Genomic DNA, 15,029 nt, shown 5'->3' with positions numbered 1-15,029 from the left:
CTATTGTGGCCTTAATGGAGAAATAAAGACCAGATTTTTCTGCAGCTGGATATAGTCACAGCTGAATAAACCATAACCAAAAAAACAAAGATTAAGAGATGGCACAGAGGAATTTTCTGGTCCTAACCTAGTCAATACTATCAGCAATTGTGAGGAAGATAGAGAAGACAAATTAAATTTGTAGATAATACCTTCCACTTAACACACTAGATGTTAGAATTATATTCAGAATTATACTAGGGAGTTCCCTGGTGGCCTAGTGGTTAGGATTCCAGGCTTTCACTGCCATGGCCCGGGTTCAATCCCTGGTCAGGGAACTGAGATCCCGCAAGCTGTGCAGTGTGGCCAAAAAGAAAAAAAAGAAAATTACAGTAACAGAATAGACATTATAGAATAGACTAATAGTATAGACCCTATAGGCTGACATTTACAGGGAAACAACTGAGTTACCATATGACCTAGCAATTCTACTCCTAAGTATATACCCAAGAGAAATGAAAACATATGTCCACACAAAAACTTGTACATGAATGTTCATAGCAGCATTATTCATAATGACCAAAAGGGGGAAACCACTTAAATTTCCCTCAACTGATGGATAAATACATGTGGTATAGCTAAACAATGAAATACTATTCAGCAATAAAAAAGAATGAAATACTGATACATTCAACAATACATATGAACCTTGAAAACATCATGTTAAGTGAAAGAAGCCAGTCACAAAAGGCCACATATTACATGATTCTATTTATATGAAATGTCCAAAATAGGCAAATCAATAGAGACAGAAAGTAGATCAGTGGTTACCAAGGGCCAGGAGGAGAGGGTAATGAGGAATGACTGCTAATGTGTATGGAATTTCCTTCTGGGGAATTGAAAATTTTCTAAAATTAGTGGTGATGGCTGTACAACTCTGTGAACATACTAAAACCACTGAATTGTACACTTAAATAGATGGATTTTATGGTATATGAATTACATCTCAATAAAATTGTCATTAAAAAAAGAAATAAAGAAATCAACTGATGAATACAGACGTGTGTCAAAAGAGCTGTTCATCAGAAAGACACCTGAAGGCTTACAATTTATCACAAACTCCACTTAATATAAACAGAAGTAATGGCTAAAGAAGTAAAAGCAACTTTAGGCTGAATTTTAGCAACATGATGTTCATATCAAGAAATGTAGTAGTGCTGATGCATTCCACGCTAGTCAGACCACGTCTACATTAGACTACATTCTATAGACCACAGACTACATTCTATCCTAAACATAATGTCTAGAGGAACTAACTAGTATAGATCCAGAGGAATGTATACATAATTGAAGAACAATTAGAAACCATGTCACCTGAGAAACACTTGAAGGAATGAGGATTGCTTAGCGGGGGAAAAAGATTCAGAAAATACAACCATCTTCAAACAATACGAGAGTCTATTAAGAGAAAATAGAGTAAACTTGTCCTGTGTTTCTACAAATGACAAAATAGAGGCTTAGAGAGGGAAGATTAATTCCATCATGGACTTGAACTAATACAGTTATGGCTATCTCCTAGGTAGTACTTTCCAACAAATGAACAGATTCAGGTAAATACGAAAAGTCACCTACCAAGGATTCCTATTTTAGGAAGAATTCCTATAATATGTAGTGGATTAGAGATAAATGATATTTAAGTTCCCTTCTAATTCTTAAATTCTGTGATTTTATCCTAATTCAAAAATATATAATGAAACAAATGAAATAAATGCACGAAATCCCGAAGAGTAGACAACATAAATTTTACCTCATTGTTCCGTAATGGTGGTTCTCCATTTTTCTTACTGCAGAGAAAAAGAAAAAAGAGCAAGACAGCTTTATTTGCAAACTGTTCCCATCATAAAATATTATTTTAAGATATCAAAAGAATATACCAAATTCTCCAAATGAATTTCTTCTTTTATATTTCATACTGAGATAGAATATATTAAATACAATAGTCCAACTGTATAATCCACAGTCCTCTTACTAAGTATAAATCACAAAGAGTGCTCAATAAATGTTAACTACTACTATAATATATCAGGCATTACGTTGTAATTTTTTTCATACACACACAATTACACTTATTTTACAAATTCTCCCATGGAGATGCAGAGTCTGTTTTTCCATCCTTGAATCAAGGTTTGGCCAAGATATTAGCAAATTGACACAAGGAAGGCCTTGAAAAACGTTTGTGCATTGGGCTCACTCTCTTGCTGCTTGGAATCTTTTCCCAGCCATGTGAGCAATCCCAGGTTAGCTGCCTAAAGGATGGGAGACCATGTGTCATTTCCATGTTACAAATGAAAAAACTGGCTTGGGGGACTTCACTGGCAGCACAGTGGTTAAGAATCCGCCTGTCAATGCAAGGGACACGGGTTCGAGCCCTGGTCTGGGAAGATCCCACATGCCGCGGAGCAACTAAGCCCGTGATCCTGCACTCTAGAGCCCGCTCACTACAACTACTGAGCCCACTCACCACAATTACTGAAGCCCACATGCCTAGAGCCCGTGCTCCGCAACAAGAGAAGCCACCGCAATGAGAAGGCCGCGCACCGCAACCAAGAGTAGCCCCCGCTCACCGCAACTAGAGAAAGACCCAACGCAGCCAAAAATAAATAAATTAATTAATTAAAAAAAAAAAAAGGAAAGAAAAAACTGGCTTGGAAAAGTCAGTACCATGCCCAAGGTTCACGCTACTCAAAACAATGTAATAGCACCCCAAAACAATATAATAACCAGGCTTGGCTTCTTTTTATACACACTACCATAGCACCCTATGCTTCTATATAACATTAATCACGTATTAAATCTCTTGTTTAACATATATTTCCTCCCAGTATATTAGTTCTATGAGATCAGGAGCTATTGCAGGTTGGCTTCTCCAAAGTAGAGGCGAGGTGGTGTTTGGAGTACAAAATGTTTATTAGAGATCAGTATCTGTGAAAGGAAGGCAAAGAAAGAAAGTTTGGGCAGAACTCAAACTGTGATATAGGCCAACAAAATTTCAGCCAACCAAGTGGGAAGCCCTGAATCAAATACTGTCCATCATAGTGCTCTGTGATGGGATGAAATGGTCAGGTCTTTAAACCTCTTTCTAGCTCAGCATGCAAATGTATGCTGCTCCAGGGAGATCATGACCTTGAGGGAGGTAGCTCTGCAGGTAAGGCAGACCCTAGAGATGTGTGCAGAAGGGGCTACCTGGTAATCCGCACTCCTCATAGCCGGACAATGAGCCCTTCTTTGAAGGGGAATCTGGGTAGCATATCTCCTTGTCTACTACAGGGGTCATATATTACCCAACCCTGTATGTTCAATACCTAGTTGAGCCACAGCAATCTGTACAGCAATCTGAACATTTTCAGTAATAGGATACCACGTCACTGAATAACGCTAGAAAGGCAAATAACTATTGATACAATTCGGTAGATGCTATCATTTTTAAAGTGCTTAGGTTTATTACTGTTTCTAGTTTCAATTATACTGCAGGATTGTTCATCTGTTTTTAAATTTCCATGAGACCGCAAAACTGTTTCACAGAATGCCTTTTATATATATGTTCAAGCACGCACAGTTAATTATGAGCCCCTTTTATAAATAAGGCTTTCTAAATTCCTCTTTTTAAGAATTCTTTAATGTTTCCTCAATTTTGAAGATACCAGCTATATAAATACATATAAATTACTTAGGATAAATTAGAGCAGTATACTATATTTATGAGCTAAATCCATTAAAAGTATTCAACACGTTCGAAATATATCATCAATATGCACACAAAATGGCGAGGTATCTATAATACCTAGAACAATCACTAAATATCAGTTATCTCGTTACATTTCAGGGTATAACCAACTGAAGTTATTTTTAAATCTAATTTTGTGACTATGTGAATGATGACCTTAAACCAGTCTATTATACCAATATCAATGTCATGTTCAGTCAGGAGCTGCTCATCTATCTTCTTCTCACTCAATAAATCAGCACACTTTCCAAAATACGACGGCACTCCTGCATCAATCCTTTTCATTGCCTTGCCCAACATCCAGGCGTGGGCAAAGGCAAGGAAAAGAGAATCGCAGTACCAGGATAAGATATGTAAAAACAACTTGGTTGCTAGAGTATGAAACAAAGGCACACAGAAAAGATACATTATCAAGTGCATGTGGTACTGAAAAGACAGGTAAATTATAAAAGTGACATGGTCAAGAAGCATTCAAACGTCTACTAATTGCTTACTACATGCTAGGCACTATTCTAGATCAGCACTTCTCAAACCTCGTGGTCTCAGGATCCCCAAGAACTTTTATATATTTGTGTTACATGGATATTTATATGAAATTTCAACCTCATAAATTTTAAAAATACTTATTTACTCATTTAAAGACAACAAACACATTACATGTTAAGTAAAATTTTTATAAAAATAGCTATATTTTCTCAAACAAAATAATTTAGTAAGAAAAGTGGCATTGTTTTTACATTTTGGCAAATCTCCTTTATGTCTGGCTCAATAGACGACAAATGGATTCTCATATCTGAGTCTGTATTCGTTCTATCTACTGCAATTCAGATAGGTAGTTGTAAAACAGGAGTATTCTGATAACTGTGGATATTCTTCTGTGATACTATAATGCTGCAATGCAGTCTGATAATTATATCAATGAACTTGTACTCTGATACAATAAAATTCACTGGTCTATATTATATTACACTTTAAAAAAAATAAATTTATTTTATTTATTTATTTTTGGCTGTGTTGGGTCTTCGTTGCTGTGCACGAGCTTTCTCTAATTGCGGTGAGCAGGGGCTACTCTTCGTTCCGGCGTGCGGGCTTCTCATTGTGGTGGCTTCTCTGGTTGCGGAGTATGGGCTCTAGGCACATGGGTTTCAGTAGTGGCAGCTTATGGGCTCAGTAGTTGTGGCTCGCGGGCTTAGTTGCTCTGCAGCATGTGGGATCTTCCCAGACCAGGGACGGAACCCGTGTCCCCTGAATTGGCAGGCGGATTCTCAACCACTGTGCCACCAGGGAAGCCCCTATATTACACTTTCAATGGCTCTTTTAACCCACTCGAAATTTTCTAAGATCATGCATTAGTCATTTGGAAAATGCTGGTTCAATGAGTTATATAGTAGGCCTTGCAAATGTAATACATTTTATTATACAATATTTTTAAAATTATATTTGTTAATATTACCACCAACCTCATCAGAAAGGTCTTAAGCACTGGGAAACTAGCAAGCTCATGGTAGCAGACAAGATTTCCAAATTCTAATTTTCACTTGAAAGCTTAAACTGTAACATTAGCAACAAACACTGCCAGTTGTTTTTCCTTGAAGGCATTACAAGAAAATGTCTGCAACATTCAAGGCTGAATAACCAGAGTTATTCAGTCTTTCTTTCAAGTAAAAATGATGTTCCACCAAAAAAACAAAAAAAAAAAAGTGGCTAGTTCAGTTCACAACTCAAACAACTGCACAGTGCTTTCCCTCAAGAGAACCTATGTATTTGATATGCTACAAGAAGTGCTTTTGCAAATTTCTCATTTTTCTTTGGCAAAGACATTACAAAAAAGAAAAGACAAGAGCAGTAACCAGCTATAAAAAGTATAGGAAGGTTTTATCCAAGAAATGTAAAGTCAGGTTAACATTTGAGAAAACAAGGTAATTCATCATATTAACAGTCTAAAGAAGAATAAACATATGATCATATCAATAGATACCGAAAAGGCCTATAAAACCTGACACCTACTCATCCTAAGAACTCTCATCAAACTAGAAATAAAAGGAACTTCCTCAGTCTGATAAAGGACATCATCAAACACCTACAATTATCATCATACCAATTAACAAAAGACCGAATCTCTGTAAGATCTGGGACATTGCAAAGATGCCAACACTCACCACTTTTATTCAATATTGTTACTGAAGGACGCAGTGCAATAAAGTAAGCAGAACAAACAAAAGGCACATAGAATGAAAACGAAGAAGTAAAACTATCTTTATTGCAGACTCTATAAACACTATATAGAAAAGCCTAAGGAATCTACAAAAAAGCTAAGTGAGTTCAACTGGTTTCCAGGATACAAAATCTATATATAAATACCAATTGTATTTCTACATATGAGTGAAGAACAATTGGAAATTGAAATTTTAAACATACCATTTATAAAAGCATCAAAAATATTAAATACTTAGGGCTAAAATTAAAAAGAAAAAAAAAGACGTGCAAGACTTGCATGCTGAAAACTACAACACATTGCAAAGAAATGTTCAAAGAAGACTAGATAGATATATATCATGGTCATGGATCAGAAGAATCAATATTATTAAAGTGTCAATTCTTTCCAAATTGATTTAGAAATACAATGAAATCCCAATCAAAATCGTACCAGACTTTTCTATAGAGAGTAACAAGTTGAATCTAAAATCCGTATGTAAATGCGAAGGACCTAGAACAATCAATAAATTTTTACAAAGAAGAACAAAGTTGGAGAAATTGCACCTAATTTCAAGGCTTACCATAAAGCTCTACTAATCAAGAGTTTGATACTGGAGTATAAACAGAGATCAAAGAAACAGAAAAGTCCAAAGTAGACCTACACATATAAGGTCCATTGATATAAGACAAAAGTGCCAATGGCAACTCAATGAGGAAAGTATAATCTTTTAACAAATGGTACTGGATCAACTGGACAGACATATGCAAAAAAAATCAAAAGGAACCTCAGATGTTATTGCACACCATATACAAAAATTAACCTGTAATGAAACAGAGACCTAAATGTAAGAGCTAAAACTACAAAATTTCTAGAAGAAAACAGAAGATCTCAGTAATCTTGAGTTAAAGACTTGTTAAATAGAACAAAGTACAAACTACACACAGAAAAAAAAAAATCAATAAACTAGAATTTATCAAAATTCTAAATGTTTGTTTCTCAAAATATACTACTAAGAAAATTAAGACAAGCCACCAACTGGGAGAACATATATGCAAAATACATACCCAAGAAAAAACTTGTATTCAGAATACATAACAGACTCTTATAATCAAATAAGGTGGCAATTCATTTAAAGATTTAAACAGACACTTTGCCAAAGAAAATGTATGGATGGAAAATAAACACAAGGAAACATGCTCCAAATCATTAGTTCTTAGGGAAACTCAAATTAAAACCACAATGAGAAACCACTACACACATCCACTAGAATGGCTAAGATTACAAAGACTGATCACAGCAAGTGTTATCAAGGATGTGGAGCAACTGGAATTTTCTTATACTGCTGATGGGAATATAAAATGGTACAATCACTTTGGAAAACAGTTTCTTAAAAAGTTAAACATACACCTACCATACAAGCCAGCCATTCCACTACAAAGTATTTACTCAAGGAAAATAAAAGCATATTTCCATAAAACTTACACACATATTCATAGCTGCTTTATTTTTAATAGCCAAAACCTGGAAACATCCAAATGTTCATCTACAAGTGAATGGATTTAAAAAATTGTAGGTATTTCCATAAAATGTACTCAACAATTAAAAAAAAAACCTATTGATGCACGCAACATGGATGAATCTCAAAATCATTATGCCGACTAAAAGTAGCTAGACAAAAATGTACATAGTATAGATCCCACTTAACATGAAATTCTAGAGCAGTCATATCTAATCTACAGTTATAGAAAGCAGGTCAGTGGTCGCTTCAGGCTGGTGCAAGGGAGAAGATTGACTACAAAGGGGCATGAGGGATCTCTGGAGTGATGGAAATGTTTGCTATCTTGATGGGTGTGATGGTTTCACAGGTGCTTACATGTCAAAACTCATTAAGTTGTGTATTTTAAACATAAGCAGTTTACTGTACATCAGTAAAGCTTCAATAAAACTATAAAAGAAAAAGATGACCAAAACCTAGGGGAGACTTTTTCTTAAGAACACAATAGAAAAGTACATTTTCTTTGTTCTTTATTGTTGGAGGGGTGAGGGAGAAGGAGATGGAATTAACTATTCCTTAATAATGCCAACAAAATATGTAAAACTAATAAGCAGAAATTTCCCCCAACAAACTATGAGACTAGGAAAAAGAAATTGACAAAAATTAAAAGAGAAGTTTTCAGATAACTTTCAGACTAAGTAAAAAAAAAAAAGAAAACAATTCTGAAAACTTTGATCAGAGTTTTGTTATCCAGAACAATAATTCTGACCCTAAAATTTCTCACTTAGTTCATTTTTCTAGGCCAGTGTTTCCTGGACTTCAGATAATATATGAACCTCTCCTGAAGGAAAAAAAAATTCTTACAGACCCCAGCGTTGACTTAATTTGGTGCTTCCTTAAATATGTAGAAGCGGGCTTCCTTGGTGGTGCAGTGGTTAGGAATCCGCCTGCCAATGCAGAAGTCACGGGTTCAAGCCCTGGTCCAGGAGGATCCCCCATGCCGCAGAGCAGCTAAGCCTATGCACCACTGAGCCTGCGCTCTAGAGACCACGAGACACAATTGCTGAAGCCCAGGCGCCACAACTACTGAAGCCCATGCACCTAGAGCCTGTGCTCCACAACGGGAGAGGCCACCGCAATTGGAAGCCCACACACCGCAACGGAGAGTAGCCCCCGCTTGCCTCAACTGGGGGGGGCCCGCGTGCAGCGACGAAGACCCAACACAGCCAAAAATAAATAAATAAATTTTTAAAAAATGTATAAGCATAAAATTAAGTTAATTGACCCTTAAACATGAAGACTTAGGAGCACTGACCCTCACTGCTGTTGAAAATTCACCTGTAACTATACAGTAGGCCCTCGTATCCGAGACTCCAGATCCTTGGATTCAACCAACCATGGATCATATAGTATGGAAGTACGTATTTAGTGAAAAAAATCCACACATAAGTGGACCCTCGCAGTTCAAAAACATGTTGTTCAAGGGTCAACTGTATACATTCCTTTTGTTTACAGCTCTTCTACAACCACAAAATAAAATTTATCACTTAAAAATTTTAAAGCCAATAAAAATGGAATCAACATTCATTTAAAGTGATAGGTGAGATAACATTGCTACAACTAATCACCAGTGCTGGGGTAAAAGAGTAGAAGGAATTATTTATGTGTTATATGTTCCAGTTAATAGCCAAGATTTTTAAATAATCTTCATTATTTTTCTTCTGTAAACAATGAACTGGCTTTAAATCACTGCTTCATTAAGGTTGATGGGATAATCAATTTATTAGTACACCCCAAAACAAAATTCTAAAAATTAAAATACTCAGTGAAAATGTCATAGAACTTACTGCTAATAATACTACTAATAATAAGTGTTACAAATTGGTATTTATAGAAACAAATGGCGATCCATGCAATGTAACTGCTCACAAAAATATAATTTGCATATATATATAACACACATATACATACATACATATATACACACATATCCACCCACAATACATATATATACACACACCCACAATGGGCCACATGATCAGTCGGCTCTCCCATCACTTTTCTCTCTTCAAGCTACCATGAAATACCTTATTCAGAGTATACCATGACATCTTATGAGGCCTTCACTTGGTGTAAACACATAATCTACATGTCAGCCCTATGTTCTTTTATCAGTTTGTGACAAAGTAATACACTACTCAATTGCTCTACGTCTTTTTCATGATTTCAAACCAAAGCTTCATTATAAGATTTCAGTTACTTAGAAATTCTATGAAAACACCTTTCACCCGTAATTATCACTACAAAAGAAAAATTTAATAGCAAAATAATTCAGTATGAATACTAAGGTTGAAGATGATTTTCTTAGTTTTACATTACTACACTTCAGCCTGATGTAAGTTCTAATGCAGCAGATTTGTCTACCATACATGTGGTCTCTTTTGATGGTCACTTAAGCAACAATTCAAACACAAATACGGGTACAAAAATCTGCAATACTATGGTAGTCATTCAGACGATCCAGAATGTGCTTATACTAATTTATTTATAATTTATCACCAAGATGAAAACACAAAGTTAGAAAATTCTCATAGAACTTTAGGACCCTGAAGAATGAATCATTAGATCCATTATCTCTAGGCCCTAGAGATACTACATTAGAACACCTCGGTCAAAACCATGATATCAGCTATCACCCATTCTCTAATGACTCCCCAAATCTCTAGCTCCCTCATCTTTCCTAAGCTCCTGACTTGAATAATCTATTTTTTTAAATAAGGTATCTGTACCTGGATCTACTGAAATCATTTTAAACTCAACATGCATTCTATGTCTGAACTTACCTTTCCACCCCAAATCTACCTTTCCACCTTCTCATCCTGAGCTGGGCCCTAACTCAGTGAATATACCTTCTTCTATCCAATCACCTAAGCCACAAACTTGGGAATTATTCTTAGATATTCTCCCTTTCTCATACTCTCCCTATCCAATCTCTCTCTATGCTCTCCTTTTCCTCTATTGCAACGACTTCAGTTCAGGCTATCAAAATTTCTCATGTAAACTAACAATTTTCTCACCTGCTTTCTAAGTAGGTTCCTTATCATTTCTATTGTCCCCCAGTTCAAGTCCTTAGCCATATCAAATATAGCTGTGTGTGTGTGTGTGTGTGTGTGGGCACACATGTGCACGCACACAACCAAGGTCAATCAGGGCCCAGAAATGATGAAGATGTGAACAAAGGTGGTGGCTATGGAAATAGAAAGATGAAACAAAATTGCTAGAAATAACAGGGTGAGAGAATAGATAAGAGCTAAGACCTAACTGAATATGGAAATGAGAGGAGAAGAGCAAAGACTTAAAGAACTATGTAAAAAGATACAGGAGGTATTAGAAACCTTCCGCTCCAAACTTATGCCCTGAAAGGCAAAGATCATTTTTCCTCAGGTCTCGCAGCTTGCACCCTAAGCGACCCGAGGACAGTCATTCCATTTACCATAATAAAGAATAACAGTAGAAGCATGCAGGGAAATAATAATTGGACTCATTATAAATGTGTTAAATTTCAGGTTCCAATAAGATAACGATACGGAATTGTCCAGAAGATTTTTTTTTTTAAGTTTAGATTTGAAGTTCAAGAGCGGAGATGTTGATTTGAAAGGAATTAACATGACAATACTGTGACTATACAATGATATAACTCCTTTGGGAAACAAAAATATGAAATCTGAAATGTGAGTCTTACACCTGTTTATTAAGCTACTGTACTAAAAATTTTAGTATGTGCTCTTAAGAAACTTGGTTTAAGTTCTTCCCTGACTGATACTGCTCCCAGGTACTTTAACAAGTAAACTTTCCTCTTAAAATGAAAGTATGTTTACTATAAGCCTCAAAATTATTCCAAGTAATTTTAAATAAAATGTCTAGACCATAATCAAAAATAACCAAGCACATAGGAAACTACACTCCATAACCAAGAACCAGTAGAAATGACAGAAAACAGGAGCAGACCCAAAAAGATTTCAGATGTTGGCATTTCCAAACATACCCTATAAAACAATGCAGACTATATTTAAAGAAATAAACAGATAAAATAAAACAAAGTATCTACCAAGATAAGAAAATAATAAAAAGCTACACAGACTTAAGAAAACCAAATGGAATTCTTAAAAATAAAAATACAATTAAAATTAAATATTTAATCAATAGGTTTAACAGATTTCACACAGCTGAAGAGAAAATTAATAATCTAGCAGCTAAGTCAGAATTGACTATACAGAGTATAGCAAGGAGAAAACAAAAAGACAGCAAACAAAGAAATAAGAGACAGTGGTTACAATAAGACTATCTCAGTTGGTGTCCAGGAAGAATAAAGAAAGAAAATGAGGCATAGGTAATGGCCGAGAATATTCCAAAATCGAAGAAAGACACCAATCCACAAAAATTAAAAGGCCCAGTGAATTCTAAGCAAGACAGATAAAAAATAAATCCACACCTAACCATTACTGCCAATCTAGAATTAAACATTCAGGAAAAAAGACACTTACATGAAAGAAGGCAAATAAAGACATTCCCTGGCAATATGGAGAGGGTTCATCATCAGCAGACTTGTACTAAAGAAATTTATAAAGGACATATTATGGGGGAGAGGAGGGTTGATCTCAGTTGAAAGGTATAGATTGCAAGAAGGAATGGAAAGCAAAGAATGTGGTAAATATATAACTCTAAGTAAATATTATATAAAACAATAATAATAATGTCTTATAGTACTAAAAAAAAAAAACCCACAACAAATGCATCTAAATAAGGAGGAAAAGTTAATGGGGTCACTGCTCTGAAGTCCTTTTACTGCCTGGGAGAATTATGAAGTATTTCTTATTGATTAATATTTAGACTTGAAAAGGTAAACAGATGGCAAAATTTCTAGGGTAACCAGTAAAATTTAAAAAAAAAAAAAATTTATATAGAGAATAACTTCCAAACAACTAAAAGAGCTAAAAATAAAATGAGGAAAAAAATCAATACTCTAACCACAAAGCAATTATGCTGGTAATTAACAGCAAAAAGAAAAATACAAGAAAAATTCCCAAATGTTTTGAATTTCTGGTATATTAAATACTGAGACAAATTCCTAAAAAGGAGGAATCTTTTTTCCCACCCTTGAATCTGGGCCAGGCTTGTGACTTGCTCTAGCCAACAGAATGGGTGGAAGCCTTTCTGCTTTCACCCTGGCTTCTTGGAATGCTGACCTGAGACCACCATGTAAGGAACTGGTATAGCCTACTGAATGATATAGTCACTTAGATGAAAATCAAGGCATCCCAGCCACCAGCCAGCACCAACTACCAGATATGAACCTTCCAGTGCAGCCAATCCTCTACTGGGTTCCTCATAAGGGAACCCAAACAAAACAAGCAAAGGAACTACCCAGCCATCCATAGAAATAAGGGGGAAAAATAACTGTTGGGGTGGTTTGTTATACAACAATAGGTAACTGACATAAATAAAGAGATTCGCTTTGGTTTGTGAAAAGTCATGGGTCAAAGAAATTTTTAAAATATTTGAAACGAATGATATACATATCAAATGATATGTTTACAACATAAGAGTTTACATATCAAAAAAACTGTGGGATGCAACTAAACAGTGCTTAGAGAACTTTATAACCTTAAACGAATACATTAGAAAAGACAGAAAATTCATCATCTATGCGAACATTAGAAAAAGAACAAAATTAACTGAAGTATAAAGAATAAAAGAATACAGATAAAAGCAAATAAAAATGAAATAAAAGACACTCAACAGAGGTAAAGCAAAACTGAAAGTCAGATTTTTAAAAAAATTGACACCTTACAAACTCATGGCAAGATTGATCAAAAAAAAAAGGGCACTATAACCAATTTTAGAAATTAATCTATAAATTAGATGAAATCCTCATCAAAATCCCAACATGCTCATTCTAAAATTTAAATAGAAATAAAACCAATGCAAGAGTTGATACCTGAGGCACATTTCATATTTTTATAAGATTCACTGCATTCATAAAGGTTCCTCCAAAGCATCTATAAGAGAGCATTAACTACTTATTTACAAGTAGTGAATCATTAGGTTCATAATGACACTTAAGAAGAATTCATTGGTCACCTCCAGAGAATAACAAGAAACTGATGTATAATAAAGAAGCAAACATCCATCCTGCCTTTCCTAACTGAACTGTACCACTGGGGAACCAAATAGATGAAGAAAACTTCCTTTTTACAGAAGCATTCCACCTTATAAATGAAGTAATAACCGAATTCAAATATCATCATTTTGTAAGACCTAATAAACTCATTGTTCTAGGTATCAAATATCAGTGGCTGCTCAAATCACAAAAAGAAACCACCAGACCTTATATACCTTGTGACAGAGAGTATACCACATCAACACCTAGGAAGCATTCTTGTCCAAAAAATAAAAACAAAATCTAAACTTTAGATCCAACTAGCAATTTACAGGAAATAGAGAATGAAGAAAAATTATACAACTGGCATAATCCAAATTACAGAATATGTATAGGTGAAAACACCTGGTTGCTTCAACAAATAAACTATAACAAAGGGGAAAGAGAAATGGCATGCAGACTCATAGATTAAGAGAGACCTGAACAAAAAATCCCACAAACACATCTGAATTATACTGCTTAGGAGCGCACCTTTGGGTGATAAAATTATAAAGAAATGCAAAAATGTAATTACTATAGAAGTCAGGATAGTACAGAGAAGGGGCTGTGACTGGGAAGGGGCATGTGGCTTCTGGGTAGATGGCAAAGATATTTCTTGACCTGGGTGGCAGTTACAAAAAAAGTCATTAATTTATATACATGTTTTATGCACTTTTCTATATTTGCTGTATAATATACAATAAAAATGTTTTAAAAATCTTAAGAGTATTTCACCATGACTATATTTTAAAATTAATATACCACAATAAAATTGTTAATCTAACAATTAACATAACTTTGAATTTAACATTTTTTCTTAGCCCCTGAATGATTCTTGACTGTTCTTCTGAATCTGAAACCGAGTTCCCTTACTGAGTCTATGATTACTCTCTCTATCCAATTCTTTATTCCCTTTTTTGTCCCCTCTGACCTCAATCCTGTGCTAACTGAACACTAATCAACCAGAGTCAGAGGACGAAGACTGCTACTGTCGATAACATCGTTAATGTACTAAAATTCCTATTATGTATATCATCATTAACATACAAACCCAGGTTGTTTCTCCAGGGCAAGATGAGCTGATGGACCCCCAAGCCACGGACCACCTGGTCTGAGCCTCATAAACCAGAACATCCTGACTCCCGAAACTATGATGAAGAAATGTCACAAGATGATGATTAGTCCCAGCTTTCGTTCTTCCCCTTAAAAAAAAAATCCCTAACTCAAAGACCAAGATGGAGTGGATCTGAAGCTTGTCTCTCTCTCTTGCTTGGCGCCGTGTAATAACCCCTTACTTTGCTGAAAACACCTGCTGTCAAGAGTTTGGCTTTCTGTCCAGGGGCGCATGAGGCCTTGCTTGGTTACAAACCTAAGT

The 15,029-nt window shown here is 35.3% G+C and overlaps 1 protein-coding gene across 1 annotated transcript in view; it reads right to left on the bottom strand.

Annotated features, from left to right (window-relative positions):
• The window catches only part of ABCD3 (ATP binding cassette subfamily D member 3), an 82,458-nt gene that overhangs the window by 56,812 nt on the left and 10,617 nt on the right, over window positions 1-15,029 (bottom strand). The window contains exon 2 of the mRNA XM_067726964.1: window positions 1,787-1,823. Coding sequence (XP_067583065.1) covers window positions 1,787-1,823 — 37 coding nt within the window. The remainder of the gene's footprint in view (window positions 1-1,786; window positions 1,824-15,029) is intronic.

This window comes from Pseudorca crassidens, chromosome 2, assembly GCF_039906515.1.
Source record: "Pseudorca crassidens isolate mPseCra1 chromosome 2, mPseCra1.hap1, whole genome shotgun sequence".
Taxonomy (NCBI): Eukaryota; Metazoa; Chordata; class Mammalia; order Artiodactyla; family Delphinidae; genus Pseudorca; species Pseudorca crassidens.
The sequence above is the reverse complement of the archived record's forward strand: the minus strand, read 5'-3'. Positions and strand labels throughout refer to the sequence as shown.